Source organism: Odocoileus virginianus, chromosome 4 (genome assembly GCF_023699985.2).
Source record: "Odocoileus virginianus isolate 20LAN1187 ecotype Illinois chromosome 4, Ovbor_1.2, whole genome shotgun sequence".
In the NCBI taxonomy this organism is placed as follows: Eukaryota; Metazoa; Chordata; class Mammalia; order Artiodactyla; family Cervidae; genus Odocoileus; species Odocoileus virginianus.
In genome coordinates, this window is record NC_069677.1 from 90680135 (window position 1) to 90694084 (window position 13950).

Consider the following 13950-nt stretch of genomic DNA (forward strand, 5'->3'; position numbering starts at 1 on the left):
TTATTTTGCTGTGATAAAGAAGAGATCAATGAATATTATAAAAATAAATTCTATTAGTATGACAAAAGCATCTGTTCAAACTACTGTAGGGCGATGATGGATGCGCGTGGGGGTCACAAAGACGCAGGGTGGCGTCCCCAGGGGTGCGGTGAGCCCGCAGGCAGTGGATAGCTCATTACACACCCTGTTTTTATGCAGGAACTTTCAGCTCAGATAATTTTGATTTCCTGTGGTTTAGAGAGGATTTTGAACCATTTGTAAGTTTAGATCTTTGAAGACTGTATGTAATTATCACAAAGCACAGCAAAATGTCTTGCAGTTCATCGGGAATTTAGAAAAGATCATTTAATTGGCTAATGTGCTTAAATATTAGAACTTATTCACCTACACAAATCCATTTTAGAGTCTTTCTTATATTCTCTATTCTTTAACCTCAGCAAAGATATTCTTGGAAAACGACTTGGCAACAATCATAGAACATGACTAATCGTGCTAAAACAAGTAAAAATTTATTTAGCACTCGATGAATGACCAACTAAAATAGATTTCTAGAAAACTAAGTATTGGATGTCATTTATATTACCACACAAAATAAAGCATGAAAACTTTAGTATCAAAACTGCCAATTTCCTCAAGACTAAAAAATCAGAGCTTTTTTAGTCTTGAGGAAAAATTACATCACTTGGATAGAATTAGGTAAGACCTAAAGACTTCCAGGAAGCAAAGCAGAGGGAAATTCGTTTCCATGAATAAACACCAACCTTCAGAATACTACTACTACTGATAAAGAAGTAAGGTCAATTCTTAAACTTCTTACTGGTTTGTGCACATTTCAGAAAAGTACTATAATAATGTCTTTTATAAATAAATGGCAAAAAGCTTAATTTGTTACCTCTCTATAGACTTAGCTGAGTTTTGTATTCTTTTATTATGCAACCAGATCAGAGGCATTAACAGGAGTACATTTAAAGAAGGTAGCCCATGGATTACAAAAAGTCTTTCTATAATACATAAAAAGGCAATAATGAGAGGAAATAAGTTCTATGACCTAATACATGATTCTTTTTCAAAATACATCATACTTATATTGATGATGAAGAAAAATCAATTCTCAGTGATTAGATTAGAAACATTATAAGTAGATTTCACCACTCTTAGGTTGACAGCTACCACTAGATTACCTTTGTTTTAACGCCTTTTTTCAAACTGCAATTTCAGCCTTTTGTTGGCTGACATCAGTAATTTATCAACCCTGGGACACTTTAAAAGATCACCTGAGCCTCGAAATCTGAAAGGCGTCACACAGTTCATGGCACCAGGCACCCAAAGCAATAGATGTCCTTACTTCAGTTTCTGGCCACTTGCTGTGAGAGAAACTGGTGGTGGTGATGATGCTAATGAAAAATTATTGTGAACTTTTCTGAGGACACGGAATATCCCTGCATCACACCAGACGGGGCTGGCACTGAAAGCAAAGGATGGGCGGCGTCTCATCACAGCTCCTGTGTCGCTGGACCACCCTGGCGGCAGTGCTTGGCTCCCCCGCGAGAGCGAGTCTCAGCTCTGGGCCTGAATGTGCCCAGCCCTGCTCGGGCCAGGAGAGGCGACAGTCTCAGCTCATTGCGCCAGGAGGCAAGGTGAGGAAGGGCTTGCAAGCACAGGCCTGCCGCTGCTGCCGTCCCCAGCTCCCAGCACAGAGTGGGCACGGGGCTCTGACAGACCTACGGCGGGCACAGCCACACTGGTTAGAGAGCTCGGGCTACAGTCATTATTTCCTAAAATATAACCTGTTACCTGGAAGACGATGGGCTTTCTTCTGAAAATTGTCTGCCCCCCACAAGTTAAGAAAGACATGAAATTTTGAATAATAAAGGGGGCATTCTGTTTCTAGGTTCACAGCAGATCTCTGCAGAGAGCTAGACTTCTGTCTCTATTTTTGCTCAACTTTTCAGTTTTAACTTACGGCTGCACCATAAAGGAAAAGTAATGAATTGGTGCTGCAGCCTAACCCATATGCCACCAGAACAGGACGAACGCAGATCCAACATGTCTCCATATGCCTCCTCACTTCTGAGTCCTCACCCCCGCTCTTCAGAGGCATGCTCTTTGTGCAGGCAGACAGCTCCTCTTCTAATCTATTATGCCAGTACACTCTATTTTTGTTGCAATTTTTAGTTATCATTTTTAATCTAAGCTACATATGTAACACTTTGAAGAGTCAAATGGCTCTACAAGGCTTGTTATGAAAAAGAGTTCACACAGTCCCACCCTCCACTTCCTGCTCTCCACCAGCAACCACTTTCAATTCTTTGCACTATTTTTTTTCTCCCTTTTATAGCTCAGGCTTATGTTGCCACGTCCTGATTCTTCTAGAGAGGACCACTCACTGATCTCCAAGAAGGAAGCTGAAGACCAGCTCTGCTGCCCACCGCCGCCCCCCGCCTCCCCCGGCAAAGGCTCCCACCCACCTTCTCACGGGACTTGGTCGTGATTAACCGTCAGCCCCTACTAGACAGGGTGCAGAGAAGCTCCTGGCCTGGCTCACTGACAGGGTTCATGAATACCTTTCTGTCTTTTCTTGTACTCTCTTGGTTTTTCTTTGGGGTTACCATCGTCCAAGGTTTTAATGGCTTCATTTTTATGAAGTTACCACTAATTCAAACTTAAAACTCTCCTTTAGCTGTACAAATTTCTCAATTTGTTTAATATACTAGTTATTCTTTCAACTTAATCTTTATAGAGAAAACTTTCTGGAACCTTCTGACTTGCTCCAATCCGGGCTGGCGGCTGCTCCTCAGATCTGCTGACGAGGATGCTCCACGTGCTCCGAGGATTCCCCACACCACCCTTCTGCAGACTCCTTCTGTCACACTCTGCCCCCTGCTCTTGAACGTTCTCTGTCCTTGGTGTCTGCCCTCGTGTTTGTGGGGCATGTCCTCCAGAGGATTCTGAGAATGGGTTCACGGGAGTACACTTGTTTGAATCTTGCTGTCTGAAAGTCACCATATTCTACCCTCACACTTAATTAGCTTGGTGGGGGACTGATTCTAGGTTGGAAGTAACTTCCTCTCAGAATTTCGAAGGAATTCCTCCACTGCCTTACTTCTGGTGTTGCCATGCAAAATCTGTAGCTATTATAATTCCCGATCCTTTGTTGGAAATCTTTCTTTTTCCCCAACTCTCTGTTTCTGTGGGATATCTCTTTGTCCCCCGAGTTCTGGTGGCTCTGTAGCGGGGCTTACGCCGTGAGCCACGCCTCCCAGGACGGCAGCTGCCGGAGCCCGGTCCTGGGCCAGGGCCGTGGCTGACCACAGCTCCGCAGGGGACCCTCGCTCACTTGCAGGCAGGCCTGCCTAGGGCCCCTGTGGCTCAGTCCCACGGCTCCTCTCCAGGGCCCTGGTGCGCATGAGGTTCTGTTTGTGCCCTCCAAGTGTCTCTGGCAGGTATGAGGTTTATAAAGTAATGCTCAAAATTCTTCAAGCGAGGCTTCACAGTACATGAAGCAAGAATTTCCAGATGTACAAGCCAGATTTAAAAAGGAAGAGGAACCAGAGATCAAATTGCTAACATCCACTGGAACACAGAAAAAGTAAGGGAATTCCAGAAAAACATCTACTTCTGCCTTCATTGACTATGCTAATTAAAGCCTCTGACTGTGTGGATCAAAACAAACTGGAAAATTCTTAAAGAGATGGGAATACCAGACCACCTTACCTGTCTCCTGAGAAACCTGTATGCAGGTCAAAAAGCAAGAGTTAGAACCAGACATGGAAAAACCAACTGGTTCAGAATCAGGAAAGGAGTATGTCAAGGCTGTATGTTGTCACCTTGCTCATTTAACTTCTATGCAGAGTACATCATGAGAAATGCCAGGCTGGATGAAGCACAAGCTGGAATCGAGATTGCCGGGAGAAATATCAACAATCTCATATATGCAGATGACACCACCCTTATGACAGAAAGCAAAGAGGAACTAAAGAGCTGCATGATGAAGGTGAAAGAGGAGAGTGAAAAAGCTTGCTTAAAACTCAACATTCTAAAAATGAAGATCATGGCATCCGGTCCCATCATTTCGTGGAAAATAGATGGGGAAACAGTGACAGACTTTATTTTCTTGGGCTCCAAAATCACTGCAGATGGTGACTGCAGCCACGAAATTAAAACACATTTGCTCCTTGGAAAAAAAGTTATGATCAACCTAGACAGCATATTAAAAACCAGAGATATTACTTTGCTGACAAAGGTCTGCCTAGTCGAAACTGTGGTTTTTCCAGTGTTCGTGTGTGGGTATGAGAGCAGGACCATAAAGAAGGCTGAATGCAGAAGAATTGATTCTTTTGAACTGTGGTGTTGGAGAAGACTCTTGAGAGTCCCTTGGAGAGTAAGGAGAACCAACCAATCAATCCTAAAGGATATCAACCCTGAATATTCACTGGAAAGGCTGATGCTAAAGCTGAAGCTCCAAGACTTTGGCCACCTGTTGTGAAGAGCCAACTCTCATTGGAAAAGACCCTGATGCTGGGAAAGATTGAAGACAGGAGAATAAGGGGATGACAGAGGATGAGATGGTTGGATGGCCTCACCGACTCGATGGACATGAGTTTGAGTTGGTGATGGACAGGGAAGCCTGGAGTGCTGTGGTTCATGGGGTCAGACATGGCTGAGTGACTGAACCACAACATGTCTTCAGCTCCATCTTCACCCTGCTCCTAAGCTCCCACTGCTCCTGAGCTTCTAGAAGGTTTTACCATCTCACTTAAGATGCTTCTTGGTTTTTCCCGACCGTTGCCTTAGCATCCAGCTTTCTTAGGCTGCTGCGTTAGCTTCCGCTTCACATCTGCTTTCCAAGTAACAGAATCTTGTTGCTGTTGCCTTCTCTACTGTTCTCACTCCTGGAGGGCTTGTCTCTAAGCACGTTCCCTGGCCTTGGGGTGGAGTCTAGGAGGGAGCAGAGCTGACTGCTTGCATGAGAGCTGCCGCCATCAGACAAGCATTCCACGCCGCTCTCGTGTGCGTGAGAGAAGCACCCCGAGTGAGCGTGGGGTGACCTCTGCCCTCCAGAGCAGAGGATGCTGTTTTAACCTGCCGACGAGGCACCGAGGCCCCAGGAAACTGGGTCCTCCAGTCACACAGACAGACACCACGCCGTTACCGCGTCTGTGAGCTGTGAATAATTATCCCTCAGCGGTTTTACGGCCCCCGTCTCAGCAGCCTTACTCTACCATCTCAGCACCCTTTCAGCCACATCCAGACCCCTTTCTGTGAGGCCTCACAGTTACAGCCTCTTCCAGTGGGCAGCGGAATTCTTCATATTAGCATATCGTGCTGAATTAGCTATAAAACGTGATAAATATTTTAGTTCTTGTGAAGGTGACTTAACATTTTTTAAAAACCAGATTTTTTTTTTGGTAGTTGATATGTATTAGCTATATGCTTTTGAGTAATGTATACAAAAGGCATTGGTGGCTATCAATACAACATAATTTAAATATAATTTGTACAACTTTTAAAAACAATTGGTAAAATAACTTTTTAATTTTCAAGAAATACTTAAAACTGAAAAAGCAGCTTGGTCTGTTTAAAGTATCTTATTCTATGGTTTCTTACGATAATTATTACATTTTAGAAGACAGCACAGGCTTTGACAGAAAAGGAGAAAAGAATGAAAATTCAGGATTCAGTTTACTTTAAACTGATACTACGTCACCTTGTTCCCAACCCAGTATAATACAGATGACAGCCTTAAAATATTACTAAATTATAATAATCAAAATATTTTTGATGAAATATTTCATTTTAGTCCATAATGATTTTAAGAACTTTATAAAACTAGGCACTAAAAGGGGCTTCACAAATGAGGCATTTTAGAGGAAAATGAAGAATAAAAAGAAAACTGTCCTTAAAATACTTACAGATTCTTTTCTGCCCATAGTTTTGCTGTGTGAGCGCGATCGGGAGATGTTGCTGAAAAAGGAATCCTTCTTAGCAGCAGATGAAGGTGGGGAGCCGGTGAACTCTCTCCCTCCAGGCAAACTCTCAATGCTCGGAGAGGAACTGATGTTTTTAGAACTTTGTCCTAGAAGAAAAATTCAGTAGCAATAATGAAACACCAGATGCTTTCACTGCTACTTAATTTACTGCTTTTAATAAATGATCAATATTATGATACTTCTTTATGCACACCATCAACATAATGACTCCATGGAGTATTAAGATGCATGCATTTTTATGTATCAGAATAGCTGCCCATTTTTTTTAAACAATGAAGGACCGCTAGAGTTTTCTACAAATTATTTATACTACAGTGGTCTAAGTGTGTACACATATTACAAAAATGGAAAAAAAAAATCCAATTTCAGAAATCATGGATTAAATGACTGGATTCTCCCTTACTGATGTTATCACCCTTAATAACAGAAAGTGAAAGTCACTCAGTCTTGTCTGACTCTTTGCGACCCCATGGACTATACAGTCCATGGAACTCTCCAGGCCAGAATACTGGAGTGGGTAGCCTTTCCCTTCTCCAGGGGTTCTTCCCAACCCAGGGATCGAACCCAGGTCTCCTGCATTGTAGGTGGATTCTGTCTCAGCTAAGCCACAAGGGAAGCCCAAGAATACTGGAGTGGGTAGCCTTTCCCTTCTCCAGGGGTTCTTCCCGACCCAGGAACCAAACCGGGGTCTCCTGCATTGCAAGTGGATTCTTTACCAACTGAGCTACCAGGGAAGCCCTTCTATTATTAAGCCCTTCTTAATAATAAGAAGCCAGAAACAATTATGTGGCGATTATATTATTAATAAATTGGAAAAATAAATCCTCCACTGGTTTTTCTAAAGCGTCTCTTTCATTTTCATTGTTTGCAAACAGGGACACTGCTACCCCGGCCCCAGGGAGCAGCATCTGGAGGGGGGCGGGTGTGGGCTCACAGGGCCGTGTCCAGACTGGTCCAGGGGAGCATCTGGGACTCTCCCAGGGCCTTCCCCACGGGCTCCGGGGCGGCAAGGCTCCCAGGCAGGAGCACGGGCTCCACAAAGTCCTGCTGGGAGCGGAGGACAAGCGAACAGGACCGGCTGCAGCCAGAGCCACGCAGGGCTCTCGGGTCCCATGGGGACACTTCTGGAAGGCTGTGATGGGGACTTAAGGACCTGGCACAGCGCCTGGCGTGCACTCACTCCTTCATTCATTCACTGATCCACAGTAACTAAGGGCCTCGTAATAAGCACCAGACACTCAGGGGACAGAGACACAGCTGAAATGAAACTGTCAGAAACCCCACTCCCCAAGGCGCTCAGTTTCCAGTGAGGGGAGACAGACACAGACATTCAAAACACACGCACAGTTTTACATGGCATCACATGGCAGAGAACATGGTGGGCACAGATAAAGCAGAAAAGGTGAGTGAGAGTGTCTGAGGAAGGTGTGGAGTTTGAAACAGGATGGTCAGGAAAGGCATCACTGAGAACTGAGATGCAGGACGTTTGGGCAAAACCTCAGAGAAGGGAAAACACCAGCTCTGCAGATAACACGAAGGGACAGCAGGTGCCACGGCCCCAGGCAGGGCCTCAGTGGTTTGGGGGACAGCAGCGCAGCCAGCGAGGCTAACACTCAGCCTGGGGGCGCGGGCTGAGGTCTGGGAGCCAGTAGGCGTCCTGGCAGGAGGGGGCCTGCAGAGTTTGATGACTTTTACTCTGAGAAGGGAAGCCAGTGGAAGCAGCTAGAGGATTTGGGCAGGGGCATGACACGGCTTGACTTAATTTTCAAAGGATACCTCTGACAGGTGCGTTGGGAACAGTTTAAGGGTGGGAGAGAGAAAAAAAAAAAAGGCAGGGAACAATTTCGCCACTGCAAAAATCCAAGTCAGCCAACTGACCGTAGCTTGGTGGTGAGAAGTGGTCAGATTCTACACAAAATGGACTAGATTTACCTATAAACCCACTAAAGGCATGAGAGGGGGAGAGGGGTCAAGTGTAACTGCAAATGTTCTAAAATTAGACAGTGGCGAGAGCCGAGCACCTCCCATCCCAATGCCCAGATTTGGTTTTCTTGTTGGGTTTTTTTTTTTTTTTAGTGACTTCCCTAAACTAATTCTGTAAAGTCTATATTCCTTGCTTTGTGTGCCCCTGAAGTCTTTGCTCGGTTAGCTAAGGGGTCAGGTAAGGGACAGGAATTCCCTTTCCTTAAACACCTTGAACCAGCCATCTCTGAGCCTCTGCTGGGAGCTCTGTGCCTGCGATGAGGCAGTTTACAATTCAGATCCAGTCTTCCTTCTTGTCTATGCAGAGACTGAAGTTCATCTGACAAACAGAATGTTTCTTAGGTCACCCCTGGGCTTGTGACCAGTCCTGCACATGTGTGGCTTTCTAGGTTCCTAGGAACATACTGGAGCTCTCCAAAACCTCCAGTGGACATCCCATTCCTTAGATTTTCCTTTTAGGTTTCCTGCTAGCCTCTGGTTTTCCTGTTAAGCTTCTGGTCAGTCTCTGGTTTGCTCCATTTCCGCCTTGGGCAGCTGTGATGTTCAGTATTTCTGATGGATGCTCTGTGGATAGGGTTTTTCCCTAAGTGAGTTCTGATTAAAGTCAAGTAAAGACAAGCCCTAAGAGCAAGATTTCTTTTGTGGGAGCTGCTGGAACTAGTGACCATTTACTGGGGATGGGACTTTCAGGGTGTTCCAGATTCATTCTTTTTCCCCAGTGGTTGCAAAGCTTCTGGTCAACGAAGACTATAGCAAATCTGGGAGAGGGGGCGGGTGGAAACAGGGGAAGTTAAAATGGTACAAAGCATGCTATTATTTCTGAGATTGAGCCATTTTTGTCTTATTTGAATAGATGCTCCTCACATTGACTCAGTCCTTTAATTGTTAGAGTTCTGAACAAGTTGACTTTGGTGTTTCTGCCATTACTGCTGTTTTATTTATGGAGAAACAGATTTTGGCAGAGGTCCTTCTTCTGTTATTCCAAAAGTCCACCCCTCTGTAACTTACTTTTTGGACTTGCTTGGTCATAAAAATTTATCTTTGATTTGTATAAAAATCAGCTTACCCTTTTTAAGGAATGTGAGGAGAAAAAATTTGTAGTGTTCCTAACTACTTAGCGTTTTTCTAATTTTTCACCTTTGTAAACAAAATGACAGCATTCTACAGAGGCACGTCTTTTTGGGTGAGTTAGTCATCTCTATAAGGTAACTTGTATATGCACAACTGCTGTGTCTAAGGGCATGTCCATTCTAATTTAGATAAATGGTTTCAAATTGCTTTCTCCTAGGATTTTAACATGAGCTTCCCGGAGAGCTCAAATGATAAAGAATCTGTCCATAATGCAGGAGACCTGGGTTCAAGCCCTGGGTCGGGAAGATCCCCTGGAGAAGGGCATGGCAACCCACTCCAGTGTTTCTGCCTGGAGAATTCCATGGACAAAGGAGCCTGGTGGGCTACAGTCCATGGACTCACAAAGAGTCCACGACTGAGTGACCAACACACACACACGGGATTTTAACATAAATATATGTGTATAATATATGTTTATACACAAGTGTATACACATGATGCATTAAGTTTTTATTTATTTGGTTAATCTGATGGAAGGAGGGCTTCATTATGTTAGTTAAGGTTTCTTAATAACCAGTGAGGGTGAATATCTTTAAAAAAACAGTCTTAGCATACTAATATAGGCCATCTGAAGGTCATATGTGAATTGTCTCTGTTAGTTTTATTTTAAAAAACTGTCTAATGGAGTTCTTCATGCACTGGAGAAGGAAATGGCAGCCCACTCCAGTATTCTTGCCTGGAGAATCCCAGGGACGGGAGCCTGGTGGGCTGCCGTCTATGGGGTCACACAGAGTTGAACACGACTGACGTGACTTAGCAGCAGTGGAGTTTTTCCTAAATTCTAGAACGTAGCCCATTTGTATATATGCGTGTGTGTCTATGTTTTCTTTTTCTATTCTGTTTTCAGGGTCCTGCAAGGAGGGCATTTCTTACCCAAGATGACAGAGTCGAAACAATTTAAGTATGTGCTATAAACCTAGGCTTTTCCTTTTATGAATATTTTCTCTTTGTTCCTTGGAACTACACTCCTTAAGAAGCTTTTATTGCCCTGGGATGGTGGAAGATAAAGCTAAAACAGAAACAATGTTTGCTCAGCTTTGAGTTTCAAATTACTTCTAAAAGACCCATACAAAAAGGAATCTAAGACACCAAAGCATTCTGATTCACAAGAACATGTCTTTTTCACAAAATGAAATGAAAAACTTTCCTATCTTTTCCAGAGTTTATACAACCAAATTTATCTGTCACTTCAAAATTTGGGTCATTTGCCTATAACATTCGCTGGTGCCGATGACTTTTTAAAGTTATTACTATAATGGCACTTTCAGATGTTTTCCTATGTTAATTCCTCTATTAACATAAAGTAACCCTACTTCTTCCTGGGTCAAATTTGAGAATTCATATCTTCCCCCGCAAAGCCATGGCAGGTGGAATAAGGCCTATGCCCTTCATCTCCAGGGTCTGTAAGTGTGCTAGTTTACATGGCAGAAGAAACGCTGTAGGCGTGATTTAAGAACCTGGGAAGCTGAGCTGGGAAGAGTGTGCTGGGTGACCATGGTGTGTTAGTGTGAACAGGGGTTCTTAAAGTGAAACAGGAAAGCAGAAGAAGGGTCAGAGATGTGACTACAGAAAACGAGGCAGCTGAAGACAGAGAGAGCTGACCTGCTGGTGCTGGCTTTGAAGATGGAGAAAGGGATATGAGTCAGTGAGAGTCCTCGAGAGCTGGGAATGGCCCACCGCTGACAGTCGGTGAAGAAATGGGGACCCTGGTTCTACAGTCACTAGGAACCAAATACTGCAAACAGTACAAATGATTCTCCCCCAAAGGTCTCCTGATACATTGGCTTTAGCTTGGTGAGACCTAAATCAGACCTCTGATCTCCAGAGTTGTTAAATAAGTCGGAAATTCTCATTATTACTCCTTTTTCTTTTTTAAATTATACTCTACTTATGATCTCTAGATGGCAGAGGAACCATCTTTAGATGGCGAGGAAACAGAGACCAAATTGCCAACATCCACAGGATCATAGAACAAGCAAAAGAATTTCAGGAAAACATCTGTTTCTGCTTCATTGACTAGGCTAAAGCTTTTGAGTGTGTGTATCACAATAAACTGTGGAAAATTCTGAAAGAGATGGGAATACCAGACCCTCTTACCTGCCTCTTGTGAAACCTGGATGCAGGTCAAGAAAAAACAGCTAGAACCAGGCATGAAACAACAGACTGGTTCCAAATTGGGAAAGGAGTATGTCAAGGCTGCATATTGTCACCCTGTTTGTATAACTTATATGCAGAGTACATCATGAGAAATGCTGGGCTGAATGAAGCACAAGCTGGAATCAAGATTGCCAGGAGAAATATCAATAACCTCACATATACAGATGACACCACCCTTATGGCAGAAAGCAAAGAAGAACTCTTGATGAAAGTGAAAGAGGAGAGTGAAAAAGTTGGCTTAAAGCTCAACATTCAGAAAACTAAGATCATGGCATCCGGTCCCATCACTTCATGGCAAATAGATGGGGAAACAATGCAAACACTGACAGACTGTTTTCTTGGACTCCAAAATCACTGCAGATACAAAATTAAAAGATGCTTACTCCTTGGAAGAAAAGTTATGACCCACCTAGACAGCATATTAAAAAGCAGAGACATTACCTTGCCAACAAAGATCTGTATGGTGAATAAAGCTATGGCTTTTCCAATAGTCATGTACAGATGTGAGAGTTGTACCATAAAGAAGGCTGAGCACCAAAGAATGGATGCTTTTGAACTGTGGTGTTGGAGAAGACTCTTGAGAGTCCCTTGGACAGCAAGGAGATCAACCAGTCAATCCTAAAGGAAATCAACCCTGAATATTCATTGGAAGGACTGATGCTGAAGCTGAAGCTCCAATACACTGGCCACCTGATGCGAAGAGTGATTCATTGGAAAAGACCCTGATGCTGGGAAAGATTGAAGGCAGGAGGAGAAGGGGACAACAGAGGAAGAGATGATTGGATGGCATCACCGACTCAATGGACATGAGTTTGAGCAAGCTCCGGGAGCTGGTGATGGACAGGGAGGCCTGGCGTGCTGCCGTCCACGGGGTCACAGAGAGTCGGACATGACTGAGGGACTGAACAGTGACAATGATTTCTAGAATCTCATCATTTGACATGATAGTTCAGATTCTAAGTTACTCTAAAATACCAGGCAGAATCATTTACATTTCATTATCCTCCTAGAAAAAGTTAGAATTTTGTGGACTACAACTCCTCCCTCCTTCCAATTTATCTTCCAAAGTGAAAAAAACATAGTTGTAAACAATTATACATATCAAATCTTATAAAATTTTAGTTTTTTTGATTACTGTCTGAAAATAAGGTTGGGGGCATCTCTATCTATCAGGCATTTATAATATAAAAGTGAAGTTCCATCAAAATTATTGGGAAAAATTTCCATTTAAAAGAAATTACAAACATTATTGGGCTTCCCAGGTGGTGCAGTGTTAAAGAACCAGTCTGCCAATGCAGGACAGACACAAGGGAGGCAGGTTCAGTCCCTGGGTCAGGAAGATACCCTGAACTAGGAAATGGCAACCGACTACAGTATTCTTGCCTGGAAAATTCCATGGACAGAGAAGCCTGGCAGCTACAGTCCATGGCGTAGCAAAAAGTCAAACAGGACTGAGTGCGTGCGCATGCACACACACACACATACACAAACACTATCAAGGAAAAAAACCTTAAGAAGCAATCCCTATCATAGAAATCAACTGTTTCCATGTTGAAACTATAATAAAATCAAGAAAACTTGGATTCTAGATTTTATCCGTGCTATAGCTGTGTGCCATTCCTGAACCTTTACTATATGCATACTTCCCTAGTCTGTCGACCCAAAGAAGAAATCAGAAAATTAAAATACACCTCAGCAAAGTGACATTTACAAAATGTGAGTCCATGCACATTTATGGACCTTTACACGCTGTATCATTTGATCCTAATGACATGAGAAAACTGAGGCTTACAGAGTTTAATCAGCTCCATGCCCAGGAAAGAGTGTTTAAATACAGAGCTAGCAGTATCATACGGTTTGTCCAAACTTAAAAGACTGAACCAGCGTGTTACTGCATTTCTGTATCAGAGAGGGTGACACTACGGAGCCCTTCGATTTGGGGGAGTGACTGAGGCCTATCTACCCTGTTGCTAGGATATATATACACATTTCGAAATGCTTCTTCCTGGAAACACAAATGGACGGTCAGGTCTCTTGCATTCAGTGGGACTGCTCCTGCTTATATGCCAGCCTGGGCTTCAGGAAGGGCGCGGGCTGTTGGGTGGTGCGCAACAGCCAGCCTCCGCTGACGGTCTGTGTGGGAGAGCTTCGGGGCTGACTGCACTGCCGCGGCTCGGCAGAAACCGCCTGCGAGCCACGCGTGTCGCTTTAGTTTTCTAGTGCCCATAGGCAAACACTAAAGACCAGTAAAATTGATTTCAATAATTATTTTACTTAACCAAACATATCCAAACTATGATCATTCCAACACGTCATCAAAATAAAACAACTGAGATGTTTCACCCTCATTTTCTCAAAGCAGGTCTTGGAAACCCAGTGCATACTCAAGTGCTCCAAGGCCCGGGCAGCTGGCAGACCCCACACTGGACAGAGCAGGTGTGTAACACACTTAACGCTGTAAATCTCAGATCTCTTCACAACGTGTGGCCTGCTACACAAAACGCCGTCATAGCAAATAAGCCAGCAACACATCCGGGAGAAATCTTCCGGACATCTGACTTAGGAAATCAGCTTATCAGTCAGTTACTGTGTGGAAATATGTACCCAGCTATCCAACCCAGAGAGAATCTGAAAGTTCTGTTCTCCGTAAGTTTCTTTCGTAGCTTTTATTCTGCCTGGCAAAGTACCT

General features: G+C 43.7%; 1 protein-coding gene across 25 annotated transcripts in view; it reads right to left on the reverse strand.

Moving 5' to 3' along the window:
- The window catches only part of TBC1D5 (TBC1 domain family member 5), a 559964-nt gene that overhangs the window by 42075 nt on the left and 503939 nt on the right, over nt 1-13950 (reverse strand). For all 25 annotated transcript variants that reach the window (XR_011487445.1, XM_070467024.1, XM_070467039.1 and 22 more), the window contains one exon: nt 5913-6076. Coding sequence is in view for 24 of the 25 variants with exons in the window: in XM_070467024.1 (XP_070323125.1) it covers nt 5913-6076 (164 nt within the window). In the remaining variant the exon portion in view is untranslated. The remainder of the gene's footprint in view (nt 1-5912; nt 6077-13950) is intronic.